Source organism: Arachis stenosperma, chromosome 8, assembly GCF_014773155.1.
Source record: "Arachis stenosperma cultivar V10309 chromosome 8, arast.V10309.gnm1.PFL2, whole genome shotgun sequence".
In the NCBI taxonomy this organism is placed as follows: Eukaryota; Viridiplantae; Streptophyta; class Magnoliopsida; order Fabales; family Fabaceae; genus Arachis; species Arachis stenosperma.
The window spans coordinates 25,285,671-25,297,481 of NC_080384.1; the positions used below are offsets into that span (position 1 = coordinate 25,285,671).

The window sequence follows — 11,811 nt, forward strand, 5'->3', positions numbered from 1 at the left end:
AAGAAAAATACACGCCTCGGTACGATTACAGCTACTTAGTTGGTAAGTTTATTGTTTTAGAAAAAGTATAATTTATTTATAAATTTATTTATTTTATTGATAATTTCGGCTGTGTTTTGTTTTTAACAAACTTATTAATAACAATTTTTTTATTTTAAATCATTTCAGATGTTGTTGGATATCTTGTTGGAATTGGGAGTGAGAGAACTCTTGAAAAGAATGGAAAATCTATCAAGTACACTTTTATTGAATTAGAGATTGATAATGAGTAATCATATATTTATTTTTATAAATCTAAAATTTTTGATAATTGCATCTTTTTAAATTATTATTTAACTTATTTTGTTATGAATATTTTTATTAATATTATTAATAGGTAACAAACGTTTTTATTAAGGGCAACATTTTTGAAAAAAGGGCAATATTTTCTCCTTATTGATCATTAGTAGTATCTAATTCATAAATAATAATTAATAACTAATTATAATTTTAGGATGTTGACTACACCGGTGGTTTGCTTCCAACTTCAAAGACTTCGTCAATCATTGAAGGGGAGAAAGTAGAAGGTGCTAAGGTATTTGTTCAAAAAATGAATTTTTTGGTTGTTTGTTTTCTCAAAGTTAGATCTTTATTTTATTAAAAAATATTATTGAGATAAAATCAAAGGTGAGAAGGAAGTCTTTAATTTAACGTAGTATTTTGTACAGAATTTGTTGCTTGAATTCTCCAATGAAGTTGCGGACAATGATGAATCCGAAGTGTTGGAAAATGCTATTACACCAACCAAGCGACTATCTTCGGAGTCGGAATATTCGAAGATGCAAGGAGATACATCAACTTGCAAGAAGATCAAGATTGAGAATGAAACTTGAGAATTTGGATGCACATGTTTTAGAATCCCTTTTAGAGTATATTTAATAGATTGAGTCTGAAAGTTTATTTGCTTAGGTATCGTCATTAGAAATTTTTATATTTATATTTGTTTATATTTATAAATATCAATTATAAATAAATTATAAATTATAAATTATTATTTGCTTAGGTTATTATTTTCAAATTTTAAGTTTGGGTTGTTTTACTTAGATTGTTATTTTTTAAATTTTAAATTTTAAATTATTTTATTTGTTAGGATTGTTTTACTTAAGTTGTTATTTTTAAAATTTTAGATTGTTATGAGAGATGTTGTTATTTTTTATATTTTAAATTATTTTACTCAAATTGTTATTTTTTACATTTTAACACTATTTTTTAAAAATTTGTTAATTCTTTTTAGCATTTTTTTTAAATTTTGTTGATTTTTTTTATATTGCAGCTACATAAATTCTTTTAAAGAAATTTAGAGTTTTAAAAAAATTTACGTTAGTTTAGAGTTTTTAAATTATTATTTGTTTAAGTTGTTATTTTCAAATTTTAAATTTGGGTTGTTTTACTTAGTTTGTTATTATTTAAATTTTAAATTAAAGTCAAACAAATTTTAAAAAATTTAATTATGATGCAACTATAAAAGTATAAGTTATGAGAGATGTAAAGCATCACAATTTAAAGTACATCAATCCCTTTCTTTACCTCTTTACTTATTCCAATGGCCGATATTCACAAAATTGCTGACATTAATCCTACAATCGACAATTTGTGTGTACGTATACGAGTGATACGTTTATGGACACTACCAAGTTACAGAAATTATTTGTTTATTTTATAATAGATTGCAATATTTTATAATCATAAATTTTTCTGTACCTAATCTTAGTAAAGTTATCTATAATTTATTTGTTTATAGATTATTTTATTTGTTCATTTCAAGTAAGGTCCTACAAAATTTCATGCATGGCACAAAGATGTTCTTCAATCTTAAAGATGCAACTGTCATCCAATTTAAAAATAGGTGGTTATTTTTTTTAATTCTTTAGTTTCATACTATGTGTCTGTTAATGTTAATGTTATTTGGTTATTATGAGATCAATTGGGAAAACTATTTGTGATGTTATTGATATCTAATAGTGTTAGCAAATCAAATTGTATTTAGAATGCAACGTGGACATTATTAGCTGACGGGATACTATATAAGAGGAGAAACATATTGAAAAACTTAGATATTTCATTATGTGATAAATTATTATCATATGTAGGACTTTACTTACCAAAATCAGTATTCACCTATGGACAACTTTGTTACTTTGTCAAGAGTTAAGAGTCGCAATAGTTTAAGCATTCTAATTCTAGGCTAAGATAGCAATCCAAAGTCATCAACAACAAATGTCATGTTTAAAGAAGTTTTTAATAATATTTAGGTAAGAAAAATAGTATTTTCATTTTAGTAACATATTATGATTTACACTTTTGTACGAATATTTGTCATAAATTTAACTAATTTATCTATAATTATACTTTCAGACTTGAAATGAAATGTGTAACATAGAGCACAACATCATATGGCAATTGTTTATCTAATGATGTTAGTAAAATATTATATTGTCGATAAACTTTTGTTAGTTTTTTGATATAAAGTTTAGTGCAAAATTGATATGCTACCAATATAGTTTAACAGCTATATATATTCTTATTTTTTCAGGTCTCTTTTCTTATGATTCAAGAATATTATAAATTTCAGAATGTTCTATTTATATTTTATTTTAAATAAATATAAAATTACATAATTAGATGATGATAATATTATACTAAAATTAAAAAAACTATAGTTATAAAACACTATTTTTAATTTATCATATCAAATTAAAATATAAGTCTGTGCATCGCACGGGTTTAAGATACTAGTAAGAAACAAATCGGACTCTCCGATTTGATATTTAAAAAATTTTAAAAATCAAGTTACAAAGTAATCGGTAGGTCCATTCCCATATCAAAATAAAACACATGCACACACCAACAGAATTGAATTACACACATTTATTTTCCATAATAAAAATTTTTGGCCCTATCCATCACTTTCGTCGTACATTCTAACCCTTCCGTCAAAGTATCCGTCAATAGAAGGAGTATAACCCCAATCCGACTCCTAATCATCACCAACATCTACCACCATTCTCCGCATTTTCTCTTTCTCCTCTCCATCAATTTTGGCCACCATCATCACCAACATCTACCACCATTCTCTGTTTTCGCTGCACCACTTCACTACCATCAATCTTCTTCTTTTTGACCGAATCAAAACCACAAAGCCATATTTTTCTATTTATTTACCATCGACAATCACAGTCCCATCACGGCTACCCTTTCTCTTTTTCTTCTACTTATTCTCACAATCCCTTTTTCATTAGCTTGTTCAATCCCAGTCTCTGCATGCTTGAATAATGAAAATAAAAAAAAAATGCTCCCACACAGGATCGAACCACGGACCTTCAACTCTCTACCACTGAGCTACAAGGGCACTCTGCTCAACTTTTGGATTATTTAATATATAAATAAAATTAATACTTACGAACCACACAAACCAAATATGAGAAAATGCTGAGAAGACAGAAATAATAAGACCCGAAGTAGGTAACGAAACCCAATTGATGAAGGCTTGGCTACAAAAGAAACCATGGATATTTGGTCAGGGCATTCTGTACAGAATAAGCTTATTATTTAAATGATATACAAAGAAGGTAGGCTTGAATCAAAATTTACAAAATCAACAATGGAGTAAATTCTATCAAGGCATTTGAATGCCTGTTATGGGTCATAATATTGTTAGAACAAACTACACAAGAATGGACTCAAAAGGACCTGTACATTGACTGAACTGGTTTCTTCTACCAACTTAAGTATCACACCATATAAAGTTGTCCAATGAATTCCATTGAACTTGAAAAACTAATCTACCAAATGAACCTAATGCTAAATGGAGCATATGCCTTGGTCAGCAAATATACTTCTTGCATGATTTTTCCTAGTAGCACCTTCAACACTGGTCATTGATTGTGTTTCATCCGGTGAAATACCTCAAATACTAGAAATTAATAGTTGAACCTATCTATGACGCTGTTGTTCTTCAGCTTCAATCTCCTTCACATTGCCTACTATGTGCTGTATTTTCTTTGAAAGACTATTATTATGCTCCTCAATGTGTTCAAATAACAATTCAAGTTGCCTTTTATAAGCTGCACACCGTTTTTTCTCTATAGCCAATTGCTGAGATAGTTCTCGAATTTTATCATGTTCATTCTGAAAATTGCAAAAGAAAAAAACAGAGGTAAGTAAGTGGAGAAAAACCAAATACGAGTATCAGAGATTATTCAAAAGATCACTTAAGTTTCCTCATAGGACATGGTTTAACGGAGAAAAACAAATGCATAGATAAGAGCCTTTTTTCCTTTTTCTTTTTAATAAAAGACAAGTTTAGCTTATTACTAATAGTACTACAAATATGACTATGACTCTGGAACATCTTAATAATTCAGGGATAAGGTGAGTATATATATTCTTAGTTTTTTGCATCTTTGTAAAACTATATTTTCACTCTGAAAACATGAATTACTTTAGAAAGAATCAATCTTGTATTTGGGAATGTTCACTCAAAAGTAATTTTGGGTCAATTGTGTAAGGCATAAGATGGGAACTTCATTAGTATTAGCTGCTGAATTCAAACTCTTGTGAGGGTTGATAGCACTGTTCCAGTTGCAATCTTTCTATCAGGCATAGACTAAGAACTCACATATTATCATATACATATTTCAGTAAAAGAAGAACATTAACTCACCGGATATTGTTCATAAATGCAATCCCTTCTGCCTTTTCCAGGTGTCAAAGGGTGTGTGTGCTCCTTTACAAACTTCGTGACAACCCATTTACCGGAACTAACTTTCCTCACCAAAATCATTGCCCTGCAACCAACCCTTGTCTCTGCCCTTTGCCTTACAATTTTTTCACGCTTATCGGGCATTCTGTAACCCTCTTTGTTGCAAACAAGAGCACGTCCAATTGCAGAACCATCACGCCTTGACCGTGAGAGCTTACTTACACGTATGACAAATCCAACACGCGTGGCATATGCATTATAAAATGCATGCGCTGTTGCTTCCGAATCAAACTCCTGACCCACGTATGGCTCATCAGCTGACACAACCGATACAGCAGGAATTGCTGAGGGGATTGTGTCCCCTCCAGAAGAATCTTGTGTTATATTACCATCTTGATCTTGTTTGTAAGCTGGATCAAAGGAACAGCTAGCAATTTTATCTTCATCAGCAAATCTACTGCTAACTTCTCCTATGGTAGCATGTGCTATTGTCTCACCATTAATGGAGCCATCAAGCCCGAGCTCCACTGCAGCACAAACAAATAAATTGTAGTTCATCAAAACAGCCATTAATAAAGCTTTGTACCAGAAAACAGTATTGTCCTCAAAACAATGTAGTTCATGCAAAGGGGTTCTAACATATTCTCAGCTCAGGCCATAATCAAGCAAAGCCCAATATCACTAAACACAAGTTAGGCCATTGCGTTAATAATAATTAAATCTATCTATTCTATTATATAAAAATCGGATGTCTGCACTTAATGATGAAATTGACGTGGCATGCTTCGAAGAATGTTTCTCGATTTAAATATTTCTTTTCTTAATATAATTTATTATAATTTATATTACTTAATTAATTATACTACATTAATTATAATTTGTTATATTAGTGAATTACTCTTTTCATTTATAAAGTCTAAAATAAAATGAATAAATTGTTATTTATTCTAATTAAATTTGTTTATATACTATATACGAATTAACTATTATATAAAAATCATATTTCTACACTTAATGATGGAGTTGACGTGGCATGCTTTTCAGAGTGTTTCTCGATTTATTTCTTTTAACTCATTAAATATAATTTATTATGAGATTAATTATATTAACTAATTGATTTGATTAGATATTTAAATATTACATAATTATTATAATTTATATCAATTTGTTTTAGTAGTATTTCCTAATTTATTTCTTTTAATATTCTGGTAGTATTTTTTAATTTATTAAATCAAACTAGGTATAAATTATGTATATTAATTAATTAATTTGATTAAATTATTAATAATTAAAATAATAAATCTATAAATAAAATAAACAATTGAGATATTTTTAACTAATAATTAAATCAAATTAAATTATATGTATTGAGTCAAATTCAAATCATGTGAATTAAATACTAAACTAAAATTTGATCATTTCTTGCTTATTCAAATTAAATGCAATAAATACAAATTAATTTTGTTAGATAATCATGATTTTCTGGTCTTCTATATATAGACGGCCAAACAAAATGATAAGAATCATCATTTTTATAGCTCTTGCTATTTCAACTCTTCTTTTCTTCTTTTTTTTTCTTTATGTAAAATTTCTTTTATGGATAAATGAGAATGTATGGATGAATAATGTTTCGTTGATTGTTTGTTTATAACTCGAAAATGTCCCAATTTAAGCATTACCGTTGCTGATAGAATTGGATGACAATGTGCTCGGCATACTTGCGGCTTAAGAAATCAGGTCATGTTCTCGAGGTGTACCAATGCAAACTTTTGGAGCTGTCGACTGCCGCTGAATTCATTGTATAACTGGAGCAAATTATGATACAATAAAAAGACGTTTATGCATGCATGCTATTCTTCTTTATATATGTATCCCTCTATTTTTACAATTCACATCTTTATATATTAGATTCTTTTTTACATTATTTAAATTTGATTTTTTTTCTATTTTTACACTTTTAATCATTTTTTGTCTTAATATTTTGTTCTCATAAATTTCTATATTTTATTTTAGGTTAACTTTGTAATTCAAATATAATCATTTATATTATTATTGAATGTTATGAAATTGATCTGATATTAACAATAAATAGTTCAAAAAAGGTTTTTTTTTTTGGAACAATTCACCTAAATTTAAATTGTTACGTTAAACAGATGATGATACATATTTTTGTATTAAATCTCTTATAAAAGAAATTTATAGAAATGTTATGTTATGTGATATAATTTGATTATATATCTTTTTTATCTCTAATCTAAATTATTTGAATTGGCATATTATTTATTTTTAAATTTAATTAAATATCTAAATATCTTACAATTTAATATAATTTAATTTATATAAATACATGACTTTTAATATTTATGTAATAAATTCTAGAGATATTTTTGCAAGTTATAATTTTTTATCTGTATATTTAACTTTTAATAATATTTTTTATTTATTAATATATTATTTCTATTATTTGAGTATCAATAATGCGTTAGGAATTTTTCATTGTATAAGTTACTTCGAGAAAAAAATGATAAAATTTGATTTATAAAAATTTAAAATTGAGCGTTTACTATGATTAAGCTCAAATTTTAATTTATTTTCTATATTATATAAATAATAAATTCTTTAATTAAACACTTATTTGTTTATGATAGGATATTATATATAACTTTTATATTGGCAATTAAATTTCAATTACTACACAAAAATAATATATTTTAGGTAATTGTATATTTTTTGTTATTTTAAAAATTATTATATATTTTTAAAATTATTTAATTATGTTTATTCTTTTAAAAGGATTGCTATTATTAGAGAACAACAAATATTTATAATAGTCTAAAATTAAAAAAAAATAAAAAATACAAAATATTAATATTCTAAATTTTCGAAGTATAAATCTTAAAATAAATATATATGATTATGATTAATGGTTATAATTAGAGTTTTTATTTTATTCTAATTTTTTTCAGAACATATTTGCCTTATTTAAGTTTTATTTTTTTATTGATTGCTTTTCTTTTTTGGTATACTTAACCATCATTAGTTTATATCTAATCAATTTATAATTATAAAGATGGCTAGCAAAATAGTGAAATTACATCCACAAGCTTCCTTGGTCGAACACGTGTCCTCAATGTAATTACATTCCTGCCCTACATATACATCTTTATTTACAACTTCTGTCCTTTTTTATCTTTCTTTTAACCTATTTGAAGCTGAAAAGTTGAGGACACTACTTATCTCTCAAACTCTCTCTCCTGTAATGTTGTGATCTGTTTCAAGGTCCCTATTTATCTACTGGATCGAAGGCAGTGGTGGCTTCAGCAATCCCCAAATCACTCTTTTGAGTTCAAATGCTGCTTTGTGATTGGTTTTGTGGTATAAACATGGGATTGGCGAGTAATTATTTCCCAGGTAATTGTTCTAATCTTTGGTTAATAGGATTATGGGAAAGTTCCAGCAATTTTGGGCGGGATCTCTAAAAAATTTTCAAATTTCAATCCTTTTGGTAAGATTAGATAGTAAGGTGTAAATAATTCTTTCGTTTTGCCGCGCATGCGTGGTTTGGAATCAAGGATATAAATAGAGCATGTCGGTTATGCAATGAACTCACCAATTTCAAATAGTGTATATCTTTTACTCACATAAGCGGTTTGGAATCAGAGGCTTCTAGGTTTTTAAATCGCAGATGTCTATGAGTCAACATAGGGGTAGCATGAATCAAATTGTTGATCGTGTTGCAGATATCAATCCAACAAAGTTAGGTTGGAATTTAGTGGTTGGTGTTGTCCGTTTATACGAGTTATGCAGCCAATCCAATCCTGCTGATGTTTATAGCTTAGAGATGGTGCTGCAAGATGAACAGGTATTTTATTTCTATGCTGATTGTAATTTATTGGCATTGTGGTTATATAGTTGGTTGGCATTTGTGGTCTTATTAGTTATTTTTTTCTATTTTCAGGGTGATCGGATACATTGTTCAATCCCAAAAGGAAATATTGTGGTATTCAAGACCTTGATACGTGAGAATGGAATATACTCGATGAGAAATTTCATTGTTAAAGGAAATAACAATTTCGTGAAGACAACGGGGCACAAATATAAATTGAATTTTTACATGAAGACATGTGTTTCACGTCTTCCCAGTGATACGTTTCATTTAAATCCTTTTAGTTACGTTCCATTCCCTAAAATTGAGGCAATGGTTGGAATGAATCGCATTCACCTGTTAGGTAAATTTCTATAATATGTAGTGTTCGGTCCATTTGTTTCTGTTGGTTTCATAATTTGGTTTTAATTGTGGTTTCCTTTTTTTTTTGTCATTTTACAGATTTCATCGGTCAGGTGGTGGGTAAGGAAAATGCTCAAGATATGGTTACGAAATCCGGCCAGCAGAGTAAATGCATTGCACTTTACCTGGAGGATTTAGAGTTAGTTTTTTTGTGTTATTAATGGGTTTGTTTATATATAATTTGCTCTGCCGAAATTCCTTTATCATTGTGAATAATCGTTATGTCATTGTTTAGGCAGAATAGGATGAAGTGCACCCTCTATGGTGAATCTGTAGATAAAGTAATTAGTTTCATGGATAAACCAGAAAACGAGCCAGTCATCTTGGTGGCACAGTTGTTTAAGCCACATTTCTACTTGAATGAAGTCAGTGTTCAAAACAGTCTTTATGCTTCTCGGGTTTTTTTCAATCCAGATATTCCTGATGTTGTATCATTTAAGAATAGGTAATTATAGTATGTATTAGAACTGTTATTTATTTTGGTGAAGATTTATTATTAAAGGATATGCATTCTGATGTATTATTCGCTTTAGCTTAATGAAACAGGGTGAGAGAGCGTCACAGCCTATTAGTCACATTGATAGGCAACCTCAATACTCTGTTAGTCATGAGCTTTCAGCCGGGGCATTTCCAGTAAAGACAATTGAGGAGATTCTTAACATGACAACTGTGTGTTTTTTATTCCTGTTAGTCCGTATTAGTTAAATGATTTAAATCATTTTCTTTACGTTTTTTTATTTACGTGTTGTAGGAAACATTGTGCTGGGTTGTTGGAACAATTGTCTCCATTGAGGTTGGTGCTACAGATTGGTTTTATGCTTCGTGTAAGACTTGCCCGAGAAAAGTTAAGGAGAACAAAGATCGATATTTTTGCGAGTACTGTGGAAAAGTGGGGTTTAATCCTCCGTTGAGGTTGTGGAATTGATTTATAAGTAGTTATGATAATGTGAACAAAGTCTGAATAATAGAAAAGCTTGTGTTGCCTAAATGTGTTGACATTATTGCTTTGTAGGTATCGGCTTAATGTTGTCATCACTGATGGAACTGGATGTGTTAATGTTATAATATGGAATCAAGAAGCCAAATTGATTATGGGAAAGCCTGCAGGTGACATGAGAGACCTGAGTGTAAGATAATATTTTCATTCTTTTCTTTCATATAAGATCATGCTATACAGTTTAAAAGTGTTTTGTGTCTTACATATTAGCTTGATACCTTGAATTAGCAGAAATCTGAAAGCACTAATTCCTACCCAAAAGCTTTTGACTCACTGCTTGAGAGGAAGTTCCTTTTTAAAATATCCGTTGGAAAGAAAAATATTAGTACTCTTGACCAGGTATATAATGTAATTAAGATAAGTGATGATGTCTCACTTATTGGAATGTATAGCTCCCAAGCTTCCTCTGCAGAAATTGAGGTCTGTTTTCAACCATTGTCAAAAATTTAGGTTCTTATACATAAGTTTTTTTTATCCTATTTTTCATTGCTTTGGTATGTTTTGGCTTAGGGTGCGGATCCAAGTGTTTCAAATTTGTTGGCTATAAGTGGACAAACTGATAATGAGTCGGACGGAATTGGTGTAGCAGTTGTTTCTTTATCAAAGGTCAGTAATAGATTCTTATAATTTCCTTATATAAAAACTTATTTAACAATCCATTAAAAATCCTGAATTTGAGAAATTTGTTGGATTGTGCAGGACTCTGTAATGGAAAGTAATTCTGATATAGGGTTGGAAACTCCTGCCAAATCTACGGGTGTTGAATTTGTTTCAAATTCTACAATAATGGTTGGGATGGATAGTCCAGATGTGCAAGGTTCCAGCAACAAGACCACGAGACGTGGAGCTGGCAAACGAAAGATTGAGTGAAGATCTATTATAGTTATTGTTGTTTATAGTTTTAGATGTAGTTGGTCGTAGGCTGAAGTATAGAGAAGTATGTCTTTTGCTAATGTTTCCAATTTACATGTCTTAGTGCTGTTTATTTACGGATGAAGTAATGTGGTTGACCATCTAAGTTTCGGTATCAATCTGTGTTGTTAAGTGTAACCCTTTATGGTTAAATGTTATTGAAGTTAACATATTATGTGCAAATATTATTTCTTATTTAAAGAGTACCTTCTTTTAATATCAATTTATATATATTCAATAGGTTAATTCAGAGGCAGGTGTGTAATGAAAACTTACCAATCTTAAACATGTCCGTAAATTTACTTCGAACTTACATTCATAAGCTCTATGTGTGGAACATGTTGCTTTGACTTTATTTTAGTTGAAAGCCAAAGTTGAAAATTAATTTAAAATAGAATTGTTATCATGCTAAAGGAAAAGGAAGTTGTAGCCTAATAATAAGTTATGCGACTGCCTACCAAAAAGATTTATAGACTACTTTTTATACAACCTTATCAGTGAATATATATATTGTGTGTGGTTGAATAAAATTACAATAGGAGATTAATTGGAAAATATTTTACAAGGTAGTATAAAATTATTAGCTTTTTTGGTTACCATTAGCTATTACAACCTTATATAAATAGTTGTGGAATAAAAACTCAGAATTCCATAGGAGATTAATTGAAAAATATTTTACAAGGTAGTATAAAATTATTAGCTAATAGAAAAAATATCCATGTAAACAATTATTTTGTTTAGATTCAACAATAAGATATGACATGTATTCAACTAATGTTAACCAAATTAACTTTATTAACATTTTTTGAGGTAGGCTATTGAGTTATAAAATAAACATCACCTATACTATCTAGAATAACCATCTGAGTACTA

The 11,811-nt window shown here is 28.8% G+C and overlaps 2 protein-coding genes across 2 annotated transcripts; one reads left to right on the forward strand and one right to left on the reverse strand.

Annotated features, from left to right (window-relative positions):
- Positions 1-3,625: 3,625 nt before the first annotated feature.
- On the reverse strand, positions 3,626-5,311 carry LOC130945641 (protein FAR1-RELATED SEQUENCE 6-like). Its single transcript, XM_057874345.1, has 2 exons — positions 4,703-5,311; positions 3,626-4,167 (listed from the first exon to the last, which is right to left on the reverse strand). The coding sequence occupies exons 1-2, from the start codon at positions 5,309-5,311 to the stop codon at positions 3,973-3,975; spliced, it is 804 nt and encodes a 267-aa protein (XP_057730328.1). The 3' UTR covers positions 3,626-3,972.
- A 3,115-nt stretch (positions 5,312-8,426) lies between these two features.
- On the forward strand, positions 8,427-10,896 carry LOC130945642 (replication protein A 70 kDa DNA-binding subunit B-like). Its single transcript, XM_057874346.1, has 10 exons — positions 8,427-8,603; positions 8,700-8,970; positions 9,069-9,168; positions 9,265-9,474; positions 9,563-9,698; positions 9,781-9,941; positions 10,042-10,156; positions 10,258-10,446; positions 10,537-10,632; positions 10,726-10,896. The coding sequence occupies exons 1-10, from the start codon at positions 8,427-8,429 to the stop codon at positions 10,894-10,896; spliced, it is 1,626 nt and encodes a 541-aa protein (XP_057730329.1).
- Positions 10,897-11,811: the final 915 nt, after the last annotated feature.

Coding starts and splice junctions, on each gene's coding strand:
- LOC130945641 (XM_057874345.1), bottom strand. CDS start 5,311: ATGGCTGTTTTGATGAACTACAATTTATTTGTTTGTGCTGCAGTGGAG. Junction 4,168..4,702: donor GCATTTATGAACAATATCCG/GTGAGTTAATGT, acceptor TGCAATTTTCAG/AATGAACATGATAAAATTCG.
- LOC130945642 (XM_057874346.1), top strand. CDS start 8,427: ATGTCTATGAGTCAACATAGGGGTAGCATGAATCAAATTGTTGATCGT. Junction 8,971..9,068: donor GAATCGCATTCACCTGTTAG/GTAAATTTCTAT, acceptor GTCATTTTACAG/ATTTCATCGGTCAGGTGGTG. Junction 10,633..10,725: donor CAGTTGTTTCTTTATCAAAG/GTCAGTAATAGA, acceptor TGGATTGTGCAG/GACTCTGTAATGGAAAGTAA.